The 18409-nt window shown below is 40.2% G+C and overlaps 1 protein-coding gene across 1 annotated transcript in view; it reads left to right on the top strand.

Annotated features, from left to right (window-relative positions):
• Positions 1 to 295: 295 nt before the first annotated feature.
• Positions 296 to 18409, top strand: part of COMMD1 (copper metabolism domain containing 1) — a 181312-nt gene continuing 163198 nt past the window's right edge. Inside the window, exon 1 of the mRNA XM_061155217.1 lies at positions 296 to 517. Coding sequence (XP_061011200.1) covers positions 341 to 517 — 177 coding nt within the window. The 5' untranslated portion in view covers positions 296 to 340. The remainder of the gene's footprint in view (positions 518 to 18409) is intronic.

The raw sequence follows: 18409 nt of genomic DNA, 5'->3' as shown, positions 1-18409 counted from the left end.
TCCGACTCTCTGCGATCCCATGGACTGCAGCACGCCAGGCTTCTCTGTCCATCACTATCTCCCTGAGTTTGTTCAAACTCATGTCCATCGAGTCAGTGATGCCATCCAGCCGTCTCAGCCTCTATCGCCCCTTCTCTTGCCCTCAAGTTTTCCCAGCATTAGGGTCTTTTACAATGAGCCAGCTCTTCGCATCAGGTGCAGAGTTGGGAGCTGCCAACAGCGACTTCTGCTGGCACTCCGCCGCCACTTTCCTCTCGCGCGTTTGTCCAGCAGTTTAGGCCCATCTCGGCTGCCGTAGCTCTGTCGCGCTCAGCTGTTGGGACCGTGGTCTCTGCTAACCATGGCGGCTGAGCTTGAGGGTTCCAAGTCCCTGAGTGGGCTGTTGAGCGGGCTGGCTCAGGACACTTTCTACGGGCACCCGGGCATCACGGAGGAGCTGCTGCGGAGCCAGCTGTATCCGGAAGTGTCACCTGAGGAGTTTCGCCCCTTTTTGGCGAAGATGAAGGGGATTCTTAAGGTACCGCTTCTCCCTGCAGCCTGCGCTGCGGAGCCGTCTCTTCCCCGCCGCCCTCCGACTGGTCCCCTCCAAAGCTGAAAGGCTTCCCTCCTCAGACCTCCACTCCAGGGGCTCCTTGTTATGCTCCATCAGGTCCCCGGCGCTCTCTCTGTCGCCTCTTCTCACTTTCTTAGGGCAGTGCTGACCGACACCCACCGAAGACTCAGGTTCTGTCTCCAGGCTCTTCTCTGTTGTGTAGGTCACGATTTCGAGTTGCCTCTGCAGATCTCTGCGCTCCATACTTTTTAATATTAAGAGCGATCAAGCCCGCAGTTTTCCTGGGCCGTTGAAGTGTTCAAGAGTGTTAGCGGTCAAGTGTTTGCCGGGATAAGGGGTGGATTAGCCCGGGGGAAACCCGGTCAAGCAGTCTACTCTACGGTTAAGAGAGCATGTTCATCAGCTTGAAGTCAAAGCATAGCTCAGCCTTTCCCAGTAGAATTGCAATGAGAGCCAAACATAACAACTTTACAATGTCTAGTAGCCGCATTAAAAAAAAGTAAAAAGAAAAACGTGAAACTAATTTTAATATTTAACCCAATTTATCCAAAGTATTTTTTCCCATGTAATCAATTTACAAAATATTAATGAAATGTTTTATATTAGCTTTTTTATTAAGTCTTTGAAATCTGGTGTATATTTTGCATTTAAAGCACATGTCAATTGGACTAGTCACTACTGCAAGTGTTCAACAGTCATATGTGGCTAATGGCTACCTTATTGGACGGTACTGGATTAGACTAAGAACTAGCAATAGGATGGAATCTAGTAATGAAGTGTACTCAAGAGATAATTTGTAGAAATTTTTTTTTTTGGGGGCTTTTTATGTGTTGGGAATTCTTTTAGACATTTTCTGTTTTGTTTAATTTGTTTCTTGCAAAAACCTTATATGGTACACCCCCATTTTAAAGATGGGGAAACAGGATCTGGGAGTCTAAGCATTTAGCCTAATGGTTACACTGATTAAAATCAGTGTTGAAATTTCATTTGTTATCCTTTTGCACTTGCTGTGTTTCACAACTGCTTATGAAACCTTAAAGGGCAGTTTTGTTTCTTTTTTAAAAACTGCTTTTGCTTATAGGATTTGAATCTGGAAAATGAAAACCAAAGCAATTATTGAACAGAAAGTAAATGGATTGTCTTATTGAAATGTAAGGAGCAATATCTTTTATGTGATTCTAGACATTTTAAGTAATTTTAGTTATGAGTCGCTAGTGAATGTCTTCTGTTTCTATCAGATGTTACTCTTAAAGTGATAAAAAAAAGATTTCTTAGAGAATTTGACATCTTACCTGAATTTCTGAACGGTTTTCTAGGCTTATAAAGGAATGAGAATAAGGGACTGAAGGCCAAAAAGTAAGAACAGCACAGTGTTTTACAATCTTGAAATATTGGGGGATATTTTGAATCTTCTGTATTGAAGTGTATTGAGAAAGAAGATTATGGAAACTCTCCTTTCTTTTCTTTTTTTTTTTTATAATTTTTATTTTTTTGGCATGTGGGATCTTAATTCCCTGACCAGGGATTGAACCTGTGCCCTTGGCGTTGGGAGCACCGAGTTCTAACCACCTGACTACCAGGGACGTCCCTCCTTTATTTTCTTTAAAATACATTGCCATGTAATATCTAGGTCTTGCTCTCACTATTCTCAGTCCTCTGCCTGAGGCTGGATTGAGTAGCAGAACTCTTGGTATTGGGAGTAGAGCTGAAGATTTGCCGGCGCTTTACAGCACAGCCTCTGCACAGCTGATTGGTTTGAGGTAGGAAGGGAAAAGGCCTTTGATTGGTTGATTTAGGGCGGAGACGATTGTCTCCAGATAACATCAAGTTCCAGTCTTCATTTACCTTGTAAGCACCACTGAGGGATAAACATCTCTAATTCTTATGAAAACATAAAAAGTAAATATGAATTTTAAACAAAAAGGCTTCAAGCAGAGATGGAATGTCCATCTGCAATAGAAGAGAACATACACAAATAAACATGGATTATTTTAATATAAAGCCTTGTGTAAAATATACAAGGATGCATTTGTATGTATTTGGAAATAGAGGTCTGAGTAGACTACTATGGACAGAAAAGAGATATTAACTCTTTCTGGCAAATTTCTTGGAGATGCCATTTTTGTTGCTCTTGAAGAAAGTATAGAGTATTTTAGATTAAAATGAAGGGCAGCCACATAGGGCATTTAGGCTAAGAAAATAGCAGAGGTGGAGCAGGAAATTGTAGAGCAGGTTCAAGAAATGGTGAACAGTCTAATTTGACCAGTGCATGGCCATATCCAGTTTGGAGTATTGGTTGAGGAGGCAAGAAAAAAGTGAAACTACTCTTTATTTCTTTATTCCTACTAACCTTTATTCCTGCTTTTTAGCAGGTTATACTTTTTTCCCCTTCAATTAAAAAAATTTTGGTAAAACACAAAACATAAAATTTATCATTTTAACCATTTCAAAGTATACAGTTCTTTGGTATTAAATACACTGATAATGTTGTACATCCATCACAACCATCTGTATCTATAACTCTTCACCTTGTAGAACTGAAACTCTTACCCATTAGACAATAAGTCCATATAAATCACATCTCACTCTCTGACCAGCGCCCTCCATTTTACTTTAAGTCTTTATGATTTTGACTACTCTGTCACATATAAGTGGAATCATATATAGTATTTTGACTTTTTTTGTGACTGGATTATTTCATTCCAGCATGGTATCTTTAAGGTTCATCCATGTTATGGTGTATGTCAGAAATTCCTTCCTTTCAAAGACTAAATAATTGTCCATTGTATGCATCAGTATGCACCACATTTTGCTTATCCATTCATCTCTCAGTGAACAGTTAGGTTGCTTCCTTGCTTTAGCTGTTGTTAATAGTGCTGCTGTGAGTATGGGTGTACAAATACCTCTTTGAGACGCTGCTTTCAATTCTTCTGGGTATATACCCAGAAGTGGAATTGCTGGATCATATGGTAATTCTATTTTTAATTTTTTGAGAAACTGCCATCCTGTTTTCAACAGCAGCTGTGTAATTTTACATTCCCACCAACAGTGTACAAGAATTCCAGTTTCTTCATATCCTTATCAGCACTTGTTATTTTCTGTGTGTCTGTGTGTATATTTTGACGGTAGCTATACTAATGACTATGAAGTGGGCAGGGTATACGTTTTTACATAATAATGACTGCAGAGGTCAAAACAGTTTTTTCTTCTGTCTGTGGAATCTCAGCAATCTTGAATTCAACATGCAGGCTAGAAGAAAAGCAGTGAGGAAAAATACTGAAGAAAAAACTAGGAATCTAAACAGGGAAAAAAAAACCAAGGATAAAAATGGAGTAGTACCATACCTTTCAGTGATCTATAGAGCATCAAGTTCTATAAAGAGAGTGAAAATGAAGAGGGATAGCAGAGGTAGGAGGAAAGGAAGGAAGGGATGTGTAACTCCCAGCAGGGAATAGGCAGTGGGTATATGTTAATAGTCTCCTTGTTGCTAGCTGCCTGCCTTCATTTATTCATAGGCTATGTTTCAAGTTCAGCTGCTTCCTGAGCTGTAGCCTTTCCCTCTAAACTTCACATTCTGTGCCCAGGTGTAGTGTACTGATTGCTCACATTTGTACGGGTCCCTGTTTTCCACTTGAACTGAAGCTTTTCTACCCTACTTGGCTGGGACCTTAACCCTCTGTAGCTTTGCCTGTTGATAACAGAAAGGCAAACCCTTCATCAATGTGTAGATACATGAAGCTGACTATTCACTTGCTTTAGTTTTATTTTTTGGTATCTCCTGAGAAGCAGTAAAATCAGTGAACTGAGTTTGGTATATTCAGTTAGGGAAATGACATCCTATATATATACTCTGCCATTTTTATCTAATTTTTTTTTTGCTCATATTTATAATTTAAACTTCTCATAGATATGTATTTGCTTAATCTCAGTTTCTTGCTTCTGCTGTTAACCTCTCAGGGATGCTCCTCAAGTCTAGTTTACTAGAATTCTGGAGAAAGATCTCAACTATGAAGCTGGATCACAGTTTGTACACTTATGTTTTGTATTCACTACTGCTGTCTGTTGGTGAAGATATTATTGTATTTCCTCACCAAAATTTCATATTAAACAAAAATTTTTAGTGAAAATTCTATTGAATTTTGTTTTGTCTTTTGTTGATATAGGACTTCCCCAGTGGTTTAGCGGTAAAGAATCTGCCTGTGGTGCAGGAGGTGCAGTTGACACAGGTTCAGTCTCTGGGTCAGGAAGATCCCCTGGAGGAGGAAATGGCAACCTATTCTAGTGTTCTTGCCAGGAAAATCCTATGGTTAGAGGAGCTTCTCAGGCTACAGTTGTGGGGTTGCAAAGAGTCAGACGCAACTGAGTGCATGTGCGTGCGTGCGCGCACACACACACACACACACATTGTTGATATAATTCTGTGTTCACATTGTCAATCAAAAGTTAATTTTGCCATTTCTCTTTCTTGGTATCATTTTTTTTTTTAAATTGAAGTATAGTTGATTTACAGTGTATTAGTTTCAGGTGTATAGCATAGTGATTCAATATTTTTATAGATTATACTCCATTTAAAGTTATTAGAAAATAATGGCTATAATTTCCTGGGCTGTACAATCTATCCTTATTGCTTATTTATTTTATACTATCTTCTCTATGGTGTCTCAGACGGTAAAAGCGACTGCCTTCGATGTGGGAGACTTGGGTTTGATCCCTGGGTCAGGAAGATCCCCTGGAGAAGGAAATGGCAACCCACTCCAGTACTCTTGCCTGGAAAATTCCATGGATGGAGGAGCCTGGTGGGCTACAGTTCATGGGGTTGCAAAGAGTTGGACATGACTGAGTGACTTCACTCTCACTTTTCATCTTCTCTATAATTTGTATTAAAAATATGTTTAAATCCTATTTAGAAATCTATAAATGCATGCAGCAGTTTATGGTTTGGCTTTGCTGTTCCACTTTTGTCTCCTGCAGTCTGCCTCCTACCTCCTACAGCACAGCTACCAGTGAACCTTGTTTTCTCCCCAAATTTATTGAGATATGACAAATAAACCAGTGCTCTTTTTAAAACATACATCATACCTACTAACTGCTCTGCTTTCAACCGTGTCATATTCATGAGCTTAAAATAAGATCCAGTCCTTTTTACCATAGCCTGTAGTTTCCTGTGATCTCATTGTTACCAGTTTCTCTGATCTCATTGTCTTATTCCAGCCCCAAACCTTGTCTTTAAACCTGTTAGGTGCTCTCTGAATCTGTTTAGGACCTTTGCAGGTAATTGTCTGTGTGCCTGCAGTGCTTTTCCCCCAGATATTCATTTGGATTGTTTATTTACTTCATTCATTCTCTAGTTAAAAGTGATTTCCTATGAGGTCTTCCCTGATCCATGCAAAGAGCCTCACCCTTCTTCCCCTACTCTTTTTGCCCTGCTTTACTTAATTCTCATACTTCTTACTAACTGAAATTATATATTCCCTATTGGAATGTAAGCTTTAAGAGGGCAGGACTTTATTGTTACTTTTTCCCTTTTTTAAAATCACTAACACCTAAAACTGTTTTTGGCACATGGTATGCATTTAGTAAAAATCTGTAGAATATGTGAATGAATGGATAGTGCTTAAATGTGGAAATTGCTATTAAAATAGTAATGACAGAGAGAAAACCTATGTTACTTCTGTATGGGAAGAGCTGGAAGGAATCATACTGTGGAAGGTTATAATCAGAGGTCAGCAAACTATGACCCATGGGACAAATCTGGCCTGCAGCCCATTTTTATAAATAAATTTTTACTGGAACATGGCCATGTGCTCATTCATTTACATCTTGTCTGTAACAGCTTTCACCACTGTAATAGTAGAGTTGAGTGGTTGTAGCAGAGATCTTGTGGCCTTGAAAGCCTAAGATATTTACTACCTGAATCTTTACAGAAAAAGTTTGGTGATTCCTTTCTCAGAATTTGTTCCTAAATTCATGTTTAATACTTGGAAACAATATTGTATATAAATTATACGTTGGTTGCTGCTGCTGATCTAGTTGCTAAATTATGTCCGATTCTCTGCGACCCTATGAACTGTAGCCCACCAGGCTCTTCTGTCCATGGATTTCCCAGGCAAGAATACTGGAGTGGGTTGTCATTTCCTTCTCCAGAGGATATTCCTGATTCAGGGATCAAACCTCTGTCTCCTGCTTGGCAGGTGGATTCTTATACAACTAAGCCACCAGGAAAGCCCTATTTGTTGGTTACTTGATAGAAATCTAAAATAGAAATATTTAAGAAATAGGGATTATTTGGTCTTATGCACTCTTGAGGAATTTCACTAATCTCTTCTTTAGGTCATGAAGTTTGTGGTAAATGAGAAATAAGCTTTAATAATTCTGTAGTACTGCATGTGTTCTTGCTAAGACATAATTTGAATTTGGGTTTTTTATATTAAGAGGGTGTAAAATTTATGTTTTATTAATATAAAATGTAAAAATTAATGTTGCAAGCTTAAGAGTCAAGTTTTACCATCAATATATGAAAACTGATTACATTTATATAAGAAAATAACATCAGTAACATATTAAGATTTAAAGTAGTAAAAGATTAAGAAATATTTTTATCCATAAAACCCTGCTTTTGTCTCTACTCTTGAAGCTGTGAAAATTTGTAATTTTTTGAGAACTAGGTTGACTGGAAAGGAAAGACCTGTGGTAATACAGTTTTCGTGTGTCTTATAATAGAGATAGGTTTTCTTTCTTTTTTTTTTCTTTTTTTTTTTTTATTAGTTGGAGGCTAATTACTTCACAACATTTCAGTGGGTTTTGTCATACATTGATATGAATCAGCCATGGATTTACACGTATTCCCCATCCCGATCCCCGCTCCCACCTCCCTCTCCACCCGATTCCTCTGGGTCCTCCCAGTGCAACAGCCCCGAGCACTTGTCTCATGCATCCCACCTGGGCTGGTGATCTGTTTCACCATAGATAGTATACATGCTGTTCTTTTGAAATATCCCACCCTCACCCTCTCCCACAGAGTCCAAAAGACTGTTCTATACATCTGTGTCTTTTTTCTGTTTTGCATATAGGGTTATCGTTACCATCTTTCTAAATTACATATATATGTGTTAGTATACTGTATTGGTGTTTATCTTTCTGGCTTACTTCACTCTGTATAATGGGCTCCAGTTTCATCCACCTCATTAGAACTGATTAAAATGAATTTTTTTTAATGGCCGAGTAATAAATTCCATGGTGTATAGGTACCACAGCTTTCTTATACATTCGTCTGCTGATGGGCATCTAGGTTGCTTCCATGTCCTGGCTATTATATTATATATATTATATTATATTATATTATATTATATTATATTATATTATAGTGATGAACACTGGGGTACATGTGTCTCTTTCAGTTTTGGATTCCTTGGTGTGTATGCCCAGCAGTGGGATTGCTGGGTCATATGGCAGTTCTATTTCCAGTTTTTTAAGAAATCTCCACACTGTTCTCCATAGTGGCTGTACTAGTTTGCATTCCCACCAACAGTGTAAGAGGGTTCCCTTTTCTCCACACCCTCTCCAGCATTTATTGCTTGTAGACTTTTGGATAGCAGCCATTCTGACTGGCGTGAAATGGTACCTTATTGTGATTTTGATTTGCATTTCTCTAATAATGAGTGATGTTGAGCATCTTTTCATGTGTTTGTTAGCCATCTGTATGTCTTCTTTGGAGAAATGTCTGTTTAGTTCTTTGGCCCACTTTTTGATTGGGTCATTTATTTTTCTGGAATTGAGCTTCAGGAGTTGCTTGTATATTTTTGAGATTAATCCTTTGTCTGTTGCTTCATTTGCTATTATTTTCTTCCATTCTGAACGCTGTCTTTTCACCTTGCTTATAGTTTCCTTTGTTGTGCAAAAGCTTTTAAGTTTCATTAGGTCCCATTTGTTTATTTTTGCTTTTATTTCCAGTACTCTGGGAGGTGGGTCATAGAGGATCTTGCTGTGATTTATGTCAGAGAGTGTTTTGCCTATGTTTTCCTCTTGGAGTTTTATAGTTTCTGCTCTTACGTTTAGATCTTTAATCCATTTGGAGTTTATTTTTGTGTATGGTGTTAGAAAGTGTTCTAGTTTCATTCTTGTACAAGTGGTTGACCAGTTTTCCCAGCACCACTTGTTAAAGAGATTGTCTTTTCTCCATTGTATATTCTTGCCTCCTTGGTTGAAGATAAGGTGTCCATAGGTGCGTGGATTTATCTCTGGGCTTTCTATTTTGTTCCATTGATCTATATTTCTGTCTTTGTGCCAGTGCCATACTGTCTTGAGGACTGTGGCTTTGTAGTAGAGTCTAAAGTCAGGCAGGTTGATTCCTCCAGTTCCATTCTTCTTTCTCAAGATTGCTTTGGCTATTCGAGGTTTTTTGTATTTCCAAACAAATTGTGAAATTATTTGTTCTAGTTCTCTGAAAAATACCGTTGGTAGCTTGATAGGGGTTGCATTGAACCTATAGATTGCTTTGGGTAGTATACTCATTTTCACAATATTGATTCTTCTAATCCATGAACATGGTATATTTCTCCATCTGTTTGTGTCCTCTTTGATTTCTTTCATCAGTGTTTTATAGTTTTCTCTATATAGGTCTTTTTTTTTTCTTTAGATAGATATATGCCTAAGTATTTTATTCTTTTCATTGCAGTGGTGAATGGTATTGTTTCCTTAATTTCTCTTTCTGTTTTCTCATTGGTAGTGTATAGGAATGCAAGGGATTTCTGTGTGTTAATTTTATATCCTGCAACTTTACTATATTCATTGATTAGCTCTAGTAATTTTCTGGTAGAGTCTTTAGGGTTTTCTATGTAGAGGATCATGTCCTCTGCAAACATTGAGAGTTTTACTTCTTCTTTCCACTCTGGATTCCTTTTATTTCTTTTTCTGCTCTGATTGCTGTGGCCAAAACTTCCAAAACTATGTTGAATAGTAGTGGTGAGAGTGGGCACCCTTGTCTTGTTCCTGACTTTAGGGGAAATGCTTTCAATTTCTCACCATTGAGGATAATGTTTGCTGTGGGTTTGTCATATATAGCTTTTATTATGTTGAGGTATGTTCCTTCTATTCCTGCTTTCTGGAGAGTTTTAATCATAAATGGATGTTGAATTTTGTCAAAGGCTTTCTCTGCATCTATTGAGATAATCATATGGTTTTTATCTTTCAGTTTGTTAATGTGGTGTATTACATTGATTGATTTGCGGATATTGAAGAATCCTTGCATCCCTGGGATAAAGCCCACTTGGTCGTGATGTATGATCTTTTTAATATGTTGTTGGATTCTGTTTGCTAGAATTTTGTTAAGGATTTTTGCATGTATGTTCATTAGTGATATTGGCCTGTAGTTTTCTTTTTTTGTGGCATCTTTGTCAGGTTTGGTATTCAGGTGATGGTGGCCTCATAGAATGAGTTTGGAAGTTTACCTCCTTCTGCAATTTTCTGGAGTAGTTTGAGTAGGATATGTGTTAGCTCTTCTCTAAATTTTTGGTAGAATTCAGCTGTGAAGCCATCTGGTCCTGGGCTTTTGTTTGCTGGAAGATTTCTGATTACAGTTTCAATTTCCGTGCTTGTGATGGGTCTGTTAAGATTTTCTATTTCTTCCTGGTTCAGTTTTGGAAAGTTATACTTTTCTAAGAATTTGTCCATTTCCTCCAAGTTGTCCATTTTATTGGCATATAGTTGCTGATAGTAGTCTCATGATCCTCTGTATTTCTGTGTTGTCTGTTGTGATTTCTCCATTTTCATTTCTAATTTTGTTGATTTGGTTCTTCTCCCTTTGATTCTTGTTGAGTCTGGCTAATGGTTTGTCAATTTTATTTATCTTCTCAAAGAGCCAGCTTTTGACTTTGTTGATTTTTGCTATGGTCTCTTTTTTTTCTTTTGCATTTATTTCTGTCCTAATTTTTAAGATTTTTTTCTTTCTACTAACCCTGGGGTCCATCATTTCTTCCTTTTCTAGTTGCTTTAGGTTGTAGAGTTAGGTTATTTATTGGACTTTTTTTTTTTTTTTTTTCTTGAGGTAAGCTTGTATTGCTATGAACCTTCCCCTTAGCACTGCTTTTACAGTGTCCCATAGGTTTTGGGTTGTTGTGTTTTCATTTTCATTAATTTCTATGCATATTTTGATTTCTTTTTTTATATCTTCTGTGATTTGTTGGTTTTTCAGCAGCGTGTTGTTCAGCCTCTATATGTTGGAATTTTTAATAGTTTTTCTCCTGTAATTGACATATAATCTTACTGCATTGTGGTCAGAAAAGATGCTTGGAATGATTTCAATTTTTTTGAATTTACCAAGGCTAGATTTTTGGCCCAGGATGTGATCTATCCTGGAGAAGGTTCCATGTGCACTTGAGAAAAAGGTGAAAGTCATTGTTTTGGGGTGAAATGTCCTATAGATATCAATTAGGTCTAACTGGTCTAGTGTATCATTTAAAGTTTGTGTTTCCTTGTTAATTTTCTGTCTAGTTGATCTATCCATGGGTGTGAGTGGGGTATCAAAGTCTCCCACTATTACTATGTTATTGTTAATTTCCCCTTTCATACTCGTTAGCATTTGCCTTACATATTGCGATGCTCCTGTGTTGGGTGCATATATATTTATAATTGTTACATCTTCTTGGATTGACCCTTTGATCATTATGTAGTGTCCTTCTTTGTCTCTTCACAGCCTTTATTTTAAAGTCTATTTTATCTGATATGAGTATTGCTACTCCTGCTTTCTTTTGGTCTCTATTTGCGTGGAATATCTTTTTCCAGCCCTTCACTTTGAGTCTGTATGTGTCCTTTGTTTTGAGGTGGGTCTCTTGTAGACAACATATATAAGGGTCTTGTTTTTGTATCCATTCAGCCAGTCTTTGTCTTTTGGTTAGAGCATTCAACCCATTTACATTTAAGGTAATTACTGACAAGTATGATCCCATTGCCATTTACTTTGTTGTTTTGGGTTTGAGTTTATGCACCCTTTCTGTGTTTCCTGTCTAAAGAAGATCCTTTAGCATTTGTTGGAGAGCTGGTTTGGTGGTGCTGAATTCTCTCAGCTTTTACTTATCTGTAAAGCTTTTGATTTCTCCATGAGATCCTTGCTGAATACAGTAATCTGGGCTGTAGGTTTTTCTCTTTCATCACTTTAAGTATGTCCTGCCATTCCCTTCTGGCCTGGGGGGTTTCTATTGATAGATCAGCTGTTATCCTTATGGTAATCCCCTTCTGTGTCATTTGTTCTAATCTTGCTGCTTTTAATATTTGTTCTTTGTGTTTGATCTTTGTTAATTTGATTAATATGTGTCTTGGGATGTTTCGCCTTGGGTTTATCCTGTTTGGGACTCTCTGGGTTTCTTGGACTTGGGTGACTATTTCCTTCCCCATTTTAGGGAAGTTTTCAACTATTATCTCCTCAAGTATTTTCTCATGGCCTTTCTTTTTGTCTTCTTCTGGGACTCCTATGATTCGAATGTTGGGGTGTTTAACATTGTCCCAGAGGTCCCTGAGGTTGTCCTCATTTCTTTTGATTCTTTTTTCTTTTTTCCTCTCTGCTTTGTTTATTTCCGCCATTCTAGCTTCTACCTCACTTATCCTATCTTCTGCCTCCGTTATTCTACTGTTGGTTCCCTCCAGTGTTTTTGATCTCATTTATTGCATTATTCATTATATATTGACTCTTTTTATTTCTTGTAGGTCCTTGTTAAACATTTCTTGCATCTTCTCAATCTTTGTCTCCAGGCTATTTATCTGTAACTCTATTTTGTTTTCAAGATTTTGGATCATTTTCATATCATTATTTGGAATTCTTTATCAGGTAAGTCCCCTATCTCTTCCTCTTTTGTTTGGCTTGGTGGGCATTTATCCTGTTCCTTTATCTGCTGAGTATTTCTGTCCCTTTCTGTCTTGTTTATGTTGCTGTGTTTGGGGTAGCCTTTCCATATTCTGGCACTTTGTGGTTCTTCTTTATTGTGGGGTTCCTCACTGTGGGTGGGGTTGGACGGGCAGCTTGTCAAGGTTTCCTGGTTAGGGAAGTTTGTGTCGGTGTTCTGGTGGGTGGAGCTGGATTTCTTCCTTCTGGAGTGCAATGAAGTGTCCAGTAGTGAGTTTTGAGATGTCAGTGGGTTTGGTGTGAGTTTGGGCAGCCTGTATATTGACACTCAGGTCTATGTTCCTGTGTTGCTGGAGAATTTGCGTGGTATGTCTTGCTCTGTAGTGCTTGGTTTCAGTGTAGGTATGGAGGCTTTTGATGAGCTCTTATCAATTAATGGTCCCTGGAGTCAGGAGTTCTCTGGTGTTCTCAGGTTTTGGACTTAAGCCTCCTGCCTCTGGTTTTCAGTCTCATTCTTACAGTAGCCTCAAGACTTCTCCATCTATATAGCACTGATGATAAAACATCTAGGTTAATGATGAAAAGTTTCTCCACAGTGGGGGACACCTGGAGAGGTACTCAGAGTTACATGGAGAAGAGAAAAGGAGGAGGGAGATAGAAGTGACCAGGAGGAGAAGAGGGGGAATCAAGAGGAGAGAAAGCAAGCTAGCCAGTAATCACTTCCCTATATGCTCTCCACAGTCAGGACCCCTCAGAGATGTTCACGGAGTTACACAGAGAAGAGAAGAAGGAGGAAGGAGACAGAGGTGGCCAGGAGGATAAAAGGGGGAATCAAAAGGAGAGAGACAGACCCAGCCAGTAATCAGTTCCCTAAGTGTTCTCCACGGCCCAGAACACACAAAGAGATTCACAGAGTTGGGTAGAGAAGAGAAGGGGGAGGGAGGAGATAGAGGTGACCTAGGGGAAAAAAAGGAGAGTCAAAAGGGGGCGAGGGCAATCACGTCAGTAATCACACTCCTAAGTAAAAATGGGTACTGAAGATTGGGTTCTTAAAGGTACAAAATTGATAACAAATACCAAAAAGCAAAGATTAAAATTTAGACTGGAGGTTAGATTCTCAAAAATACAATATTGAAATAACAACAAAACAAAGTCACAAAAATTATAAAATATGTATATGAAGTTTGCTTTAAAAATAGGGTCTTTTTTTTTTTTTGCAAGGTAATAGGTTATAAAAATGAAAATTAAAGGAGTAATAGAGGACTTAACAATAAATTTTTTTCTTTAATTTGAAAAATGATAATAGTAAAAATATATCTAAGACTTTCTCTGGTGTTGTTGCGGACAGTGTGGGGTCAGTTCATTTTCAGATAGTTCCTTGATCCGGCTTATGCTTCTCAAGATCTGTAGGCCCCTTCCTATGCAGTCCGTGCTAGCTTCAGGGTTTTAATCTATTGCACCTGTCACTTCCAAAGCAGTTCCTTCTGTGTATTTTAGCTTCTTCTGTTTGCTGGTCTTCAGTGTCTAATTTCCACCCTGACACAAGGGGGCGGTGGTGGTCACTTTTTTAGGTTCACTTGCTCAGTCTTGCTGTGGGGAGGGAGGAGCACTGCAGACAAACGTTACTGGCGTGTGTGGGGAGCACTGACAGTGTCTCAGCCGCACTGGGTGTGCCCCCGCTCACGGCTTTCCCCGTCTACACTGCTCGGGCTCCAGGTTGCTCTGCCGGGAGCTGTCTGAGGCGGTCCCTGGGTTGCGTGCACTTCCCAGGCCTGAGCAGCTCAGCTTCAGGTTCTCGGGTACTCCACAAAGGCGCAGACTCGGTTGGGCCTGCGTTTTGTGCCCTTCCCAGGTCCGAGCAGCTCAGGTGACCAGGTGCTTGGTGAGCGCGGTCACCCCCAGTTGGGGGGTGCGTCTTATCGCGTCCCCCGTCCCAGCCGCTCGGTTTTCTGGGTGTACAACAGGCGTGCCTTCTCAGGTGTGCCGTGTGTCTCTTCTGGGGAGCTGATCTCTGGCTGCGACCCTGCCGGCGGATGTCGACCGTCCAGAATCCCAAGAAGTCTTGGTTAGCTATGAAGCCTATTTGCAGTTTGGTAGAGGATGCCTTGCCGGGGCCCCGATTGCCCACTTCCGGCTCTGGCTGCCCTCACCTGCCTGTCTCCGGCGGGGGATGGGCCAGTCCTCAGCTGGCTAGCTCTTTTCAGTCATTTGTTCTGTGAGCGGGCCTGGCTCTGTCAGGTTAGGGCTTTTCGCTGGATACCTATCCCACAGTCTGGGTTGCTATCTGAAGTTAGTTCCCTCAGATTGCCCTCGGGGCATTCAGGCCCGGTCCTTACCCTAAGCGATGCAACCCACGCCTCCCTGTCCAGTCCCCGCTTGGTAGTGGTGGATGCCAGCGTCTGTGCAGCTTCTCTGCTGGGAGTTGCCGTTAGGCACGTAATCTCTGGGTTTTAATTATTTACTTATTTTTCCTCCCTGTTAGGTTGCCCTCTGAGATTCCAAGACTTGCCACAGACCCCCCGGTGAGACTGTTTCCTGGTGTTTGGAAACCTCTCTCTTTTTTGACTCCCTTCCCCAGACGGATCTCGGTCCCTACCTCTTTTGTCTCTCTTTTTATCTTTTATATTTTGTCCTACCTCTTTCGAAGACAATGGGCTGCCTTTCTGGGTGCCTGATGTCCTTTTCCAGCTTTCAGAAGTTGTTTTGTGGAATTTGCTCAGCATTCAAATGTTCTTTCGATGAATTTGTGGGGGAGAAAGTGGTCTCCCCATCCTATTCCTGTGCCATCTTAGGACCACCCCCAGATAGGTCTTCTGAAGGATGCTGCATTTATTTAATTTTCAGCTTTGCAAACAATTAGCTACCTATATGTTTTCCCTTAATACTTTTTATTGCAAATGTTATTTAACTTTACAGAAAATATAGAACTCAGATGTCTAAAAACACACAAGTATCATCCATTGACATCATTTCAGTTCAGTTCAGTCGCTCAGTCATGTCCAACTCTTTGCAACCCCGTGAACCTCAGCTCGCCAGGCCTTCCTGTCCATCACCAACTCCCGGAGTTTACCCAAATTCATGTCCATTGAGTTGGTGATGCCATCCAACCATCTCATCCTCTATCGTCCCCTTCTCCTCCTGCCCTCACTCTTTCCCAGCATCAGGGTCTTCTCCAATGAGTCAGCTCTTCCAATCAGATGGCCAAAGTATTGGAGTTTCAGCTTCAGCATCAGTCCTTCCAATGAACACTCAGAACTGATCTCCTTTAGGATGGACTGGTTGGATCTCCTTGCTGTACAAGGGACTCTCAAGAGTCTCCTCCAACACCACAGTTCAAAAGCATCAATTCTTCGGCACTCAGCTTTCTTTATAGTTCAGCTCTCACATCCATACATGACTACTGGAACAACCAAAGCTTTGACTAGACGGATCTTTGTTGGCAAAGTAATGTCTCTTCCTTTTATTTTTTTATTTCTTTTTCCATTTATTTTTATTCGTTGGAGGCTAGTTACTTTACAGTATTGTAGTGGTTTTTGTCATACATTGACATGAATCAGCCATGGATTTACATGTATTCCCCATCCCGATCCCCCCTCCCACCTCCCTCTCCACCCGATTCCTCTGGGTCTTCCCAGTGCACCAGGCCCCAGCACTTGTCCCATGCATCCAGCCTGGGCTGGTGATCTCTTTCACCCTAGATAATATACATGTTTCAATGCTGTTCTCTTGAAACATCCCACCCTCGCCTTCTCCCACAGAGTCCAAAATTCTGTTCTGTACATCTGTGTCTCTTTTTCTGTTTTGCGTATGGGTTATCATTACCATCTTTCTAAATTCTGTACATATGTGTTAGTATACTGTATTGGTCTTTATCTTTCTGGCTTACTTCACTCTGTATGATGGGCTCCGGTTTCATCCATCTCATTAGAACTGATTCAAATGAGTTCTTTTTAATGGCTGAGTAATATTCCATGGTGTATATGTACCACAGCTTCCTTATCCATTTGTCTGCTGATGGGCATCTAGGTTGCTTCCATGTCCTGGCTATTATAAACAGTGCTGTGATGAACATTGGGGTGCACGTGTCTCTTTCAGGTCTGGTTTCCTTGGTGTGTATGCCCAGAAGTGGGATTGCTGGGTCATATGGCAGTTCTAATTCCAGTTTTTAAAGAAATCTCCACACTGTACTCCATAGCGGCTGTACTAGTTTGCATTCCCACCAACAGTGTAAGAATGTCTCTGCTTTTTAATATGCTGTCTGCTGCTGCTGCTGCTGCTAAGTCGCTTCAGTCGTGGCTGACCCTGTGTGACCCAATAGATGGCAGCCCACCAGGCTCCACTGTCCCTGGGATCCTCCAGGCAAGAACACTGGAGTGGGTTGCCATTTCCTTCTCCAATGCACGAAAGTGAAAAGTGAAAGTGAAGTCGCTCAGTCATGTCTGACTCTTAGCGGCCCCATGGACTGCAGCCTACCAGGCTCCTCCATCCATGGGATTTTCCAGGCAAGAGTACTGGTGTGGGTTGCCATTGCCTTCTCTGAATATGCTGTCTAGGTTGGTCTTAACTTTTCTTCCAAGGAGTAAGCGTCTTTAAATTTCATGGCTGCAATCACCATCTGCAGTGATTTTGGAGCCCCCCAAAATAAAGTCAGCCACTCTTTCCACTGTTTCCCCATCTATTTGCCAGGAAGTGATGGGACCAGATGCCATGATCTTAGTTTTCTGAATGTTGAGCTTTAAGCCAACTTTTTCACTCTTCTCTTTCACCTTCATCAAGAGGCTCTTTAGTTCTTCACTTTCTGCCATAAGGGTTGTGTCATCTGCATATCTGAGGTTATTGATACTTCTCCTGGCAATCTCGATTCCAGCTTGTGCTTCTTCCAGCCCAGCATTTCTCATGATGTACTCTGCATATAAGTTAAGTAAGCAGGGTGACAATATACAGCCTTGATGTACTCCTTTTCCTCTTTGGAACCAGTCTGTTGTTCCATGTCCAGTTCTAACTGTTGCTTTCTGACCTGCATACAGATTTCTCAAGAGGCAGGACAGGTGGTATTCCTCTCTCTCTCAGAATTTTCCACAGTTTGTTGTGATCTACACAGTCAAAAGCTTTGGCATAGTTAATAAAGCAGAAATAGATGTTTTTCTGGAACTCTTGCTTTTTCGATGATCCAGCAGATGTTGGCAATTTGATCTCTGGTTCCTCTGCCTTTTCTAAAACCAGCTTGAACATCTAGAAGTTCACGGTTCATGTATTGCTGAGGCCTGGCTTAGAGAATTTTGAGCATTACTTTACTAGCGTGTGAGATGAGTGCAACTGTGTGGTAGTTTGAGCATTCTTTGGCATTGCCTTTCTTAGGGATTGGAATGAAAACTGGCCTTTTCCAGTCCTGTGGCCACCACTGCTGAGTTTTCCAAATTTGCTGGCATATTGAGTGCAGCACTTTCACAGCGTCATCTTTTAGGATTTGAAATAGGTCAACTGGAATTCCATCACCTCCACTAGCTTTGTTCGTAGGATTATGAAATAATTATAGTAAACCAAGGGAAATTTAGCAATGCTTGTTTGTAAGCTTTTTTTTTTTTTTGGCATTCCTTTGTTTTTGGAGATAAAGAATGGATGTTTCATTCCTCTAGTTATAGTGAGGGCACCTCTCACATGAGAATTTTATGACCTGTTTTAGAGGAGAACGATTGGTGGGGAGGTCAGGGTGACCTTCCTGCTCTTTATTTCTCAGATTCCTTCATCTTATCATGGTCAATATGCCAGGATGCCATAATTTGGGGTGGCATGTCCCCATCACCACCAGCCTCTCTCTCTTTTTTTAAAATACAAGGCTGGGAGCATACACTACATAATTTTCTGCATTTGACTTTTAAAAAATTTGTCTGTGTTTTTTTACTATTCTTGAGTATTAGGAATTTAGTGCATTTGTACTCAGCACTGGAGAGAGTTTTTTGCAAAGGCTTTTGAAGAGCATTATATAGCTATCTTGTTTTGGGGTATGATGTAAATTGAAGAGA

The sequence above is a fragment of the Dama dama genome, chromosome 11 (genome assembly GCF_033118175.1).
Source record: "Dama dama isolate Ldn47 chromosome 11, ASM3311817v1, whole genome shotgun sequence".
In the NCBI taxonomy this organism is placed as follows: Eukaryota; Metazoa; Chordata; class Mammalia; order Artiodactyla; family Cervidae; genus Dama; species Dama dama.
Note: the sequence above shows the minus strand (reverse complement) of the source record. Positions and strands in the feature narration are given on the sequence as shown.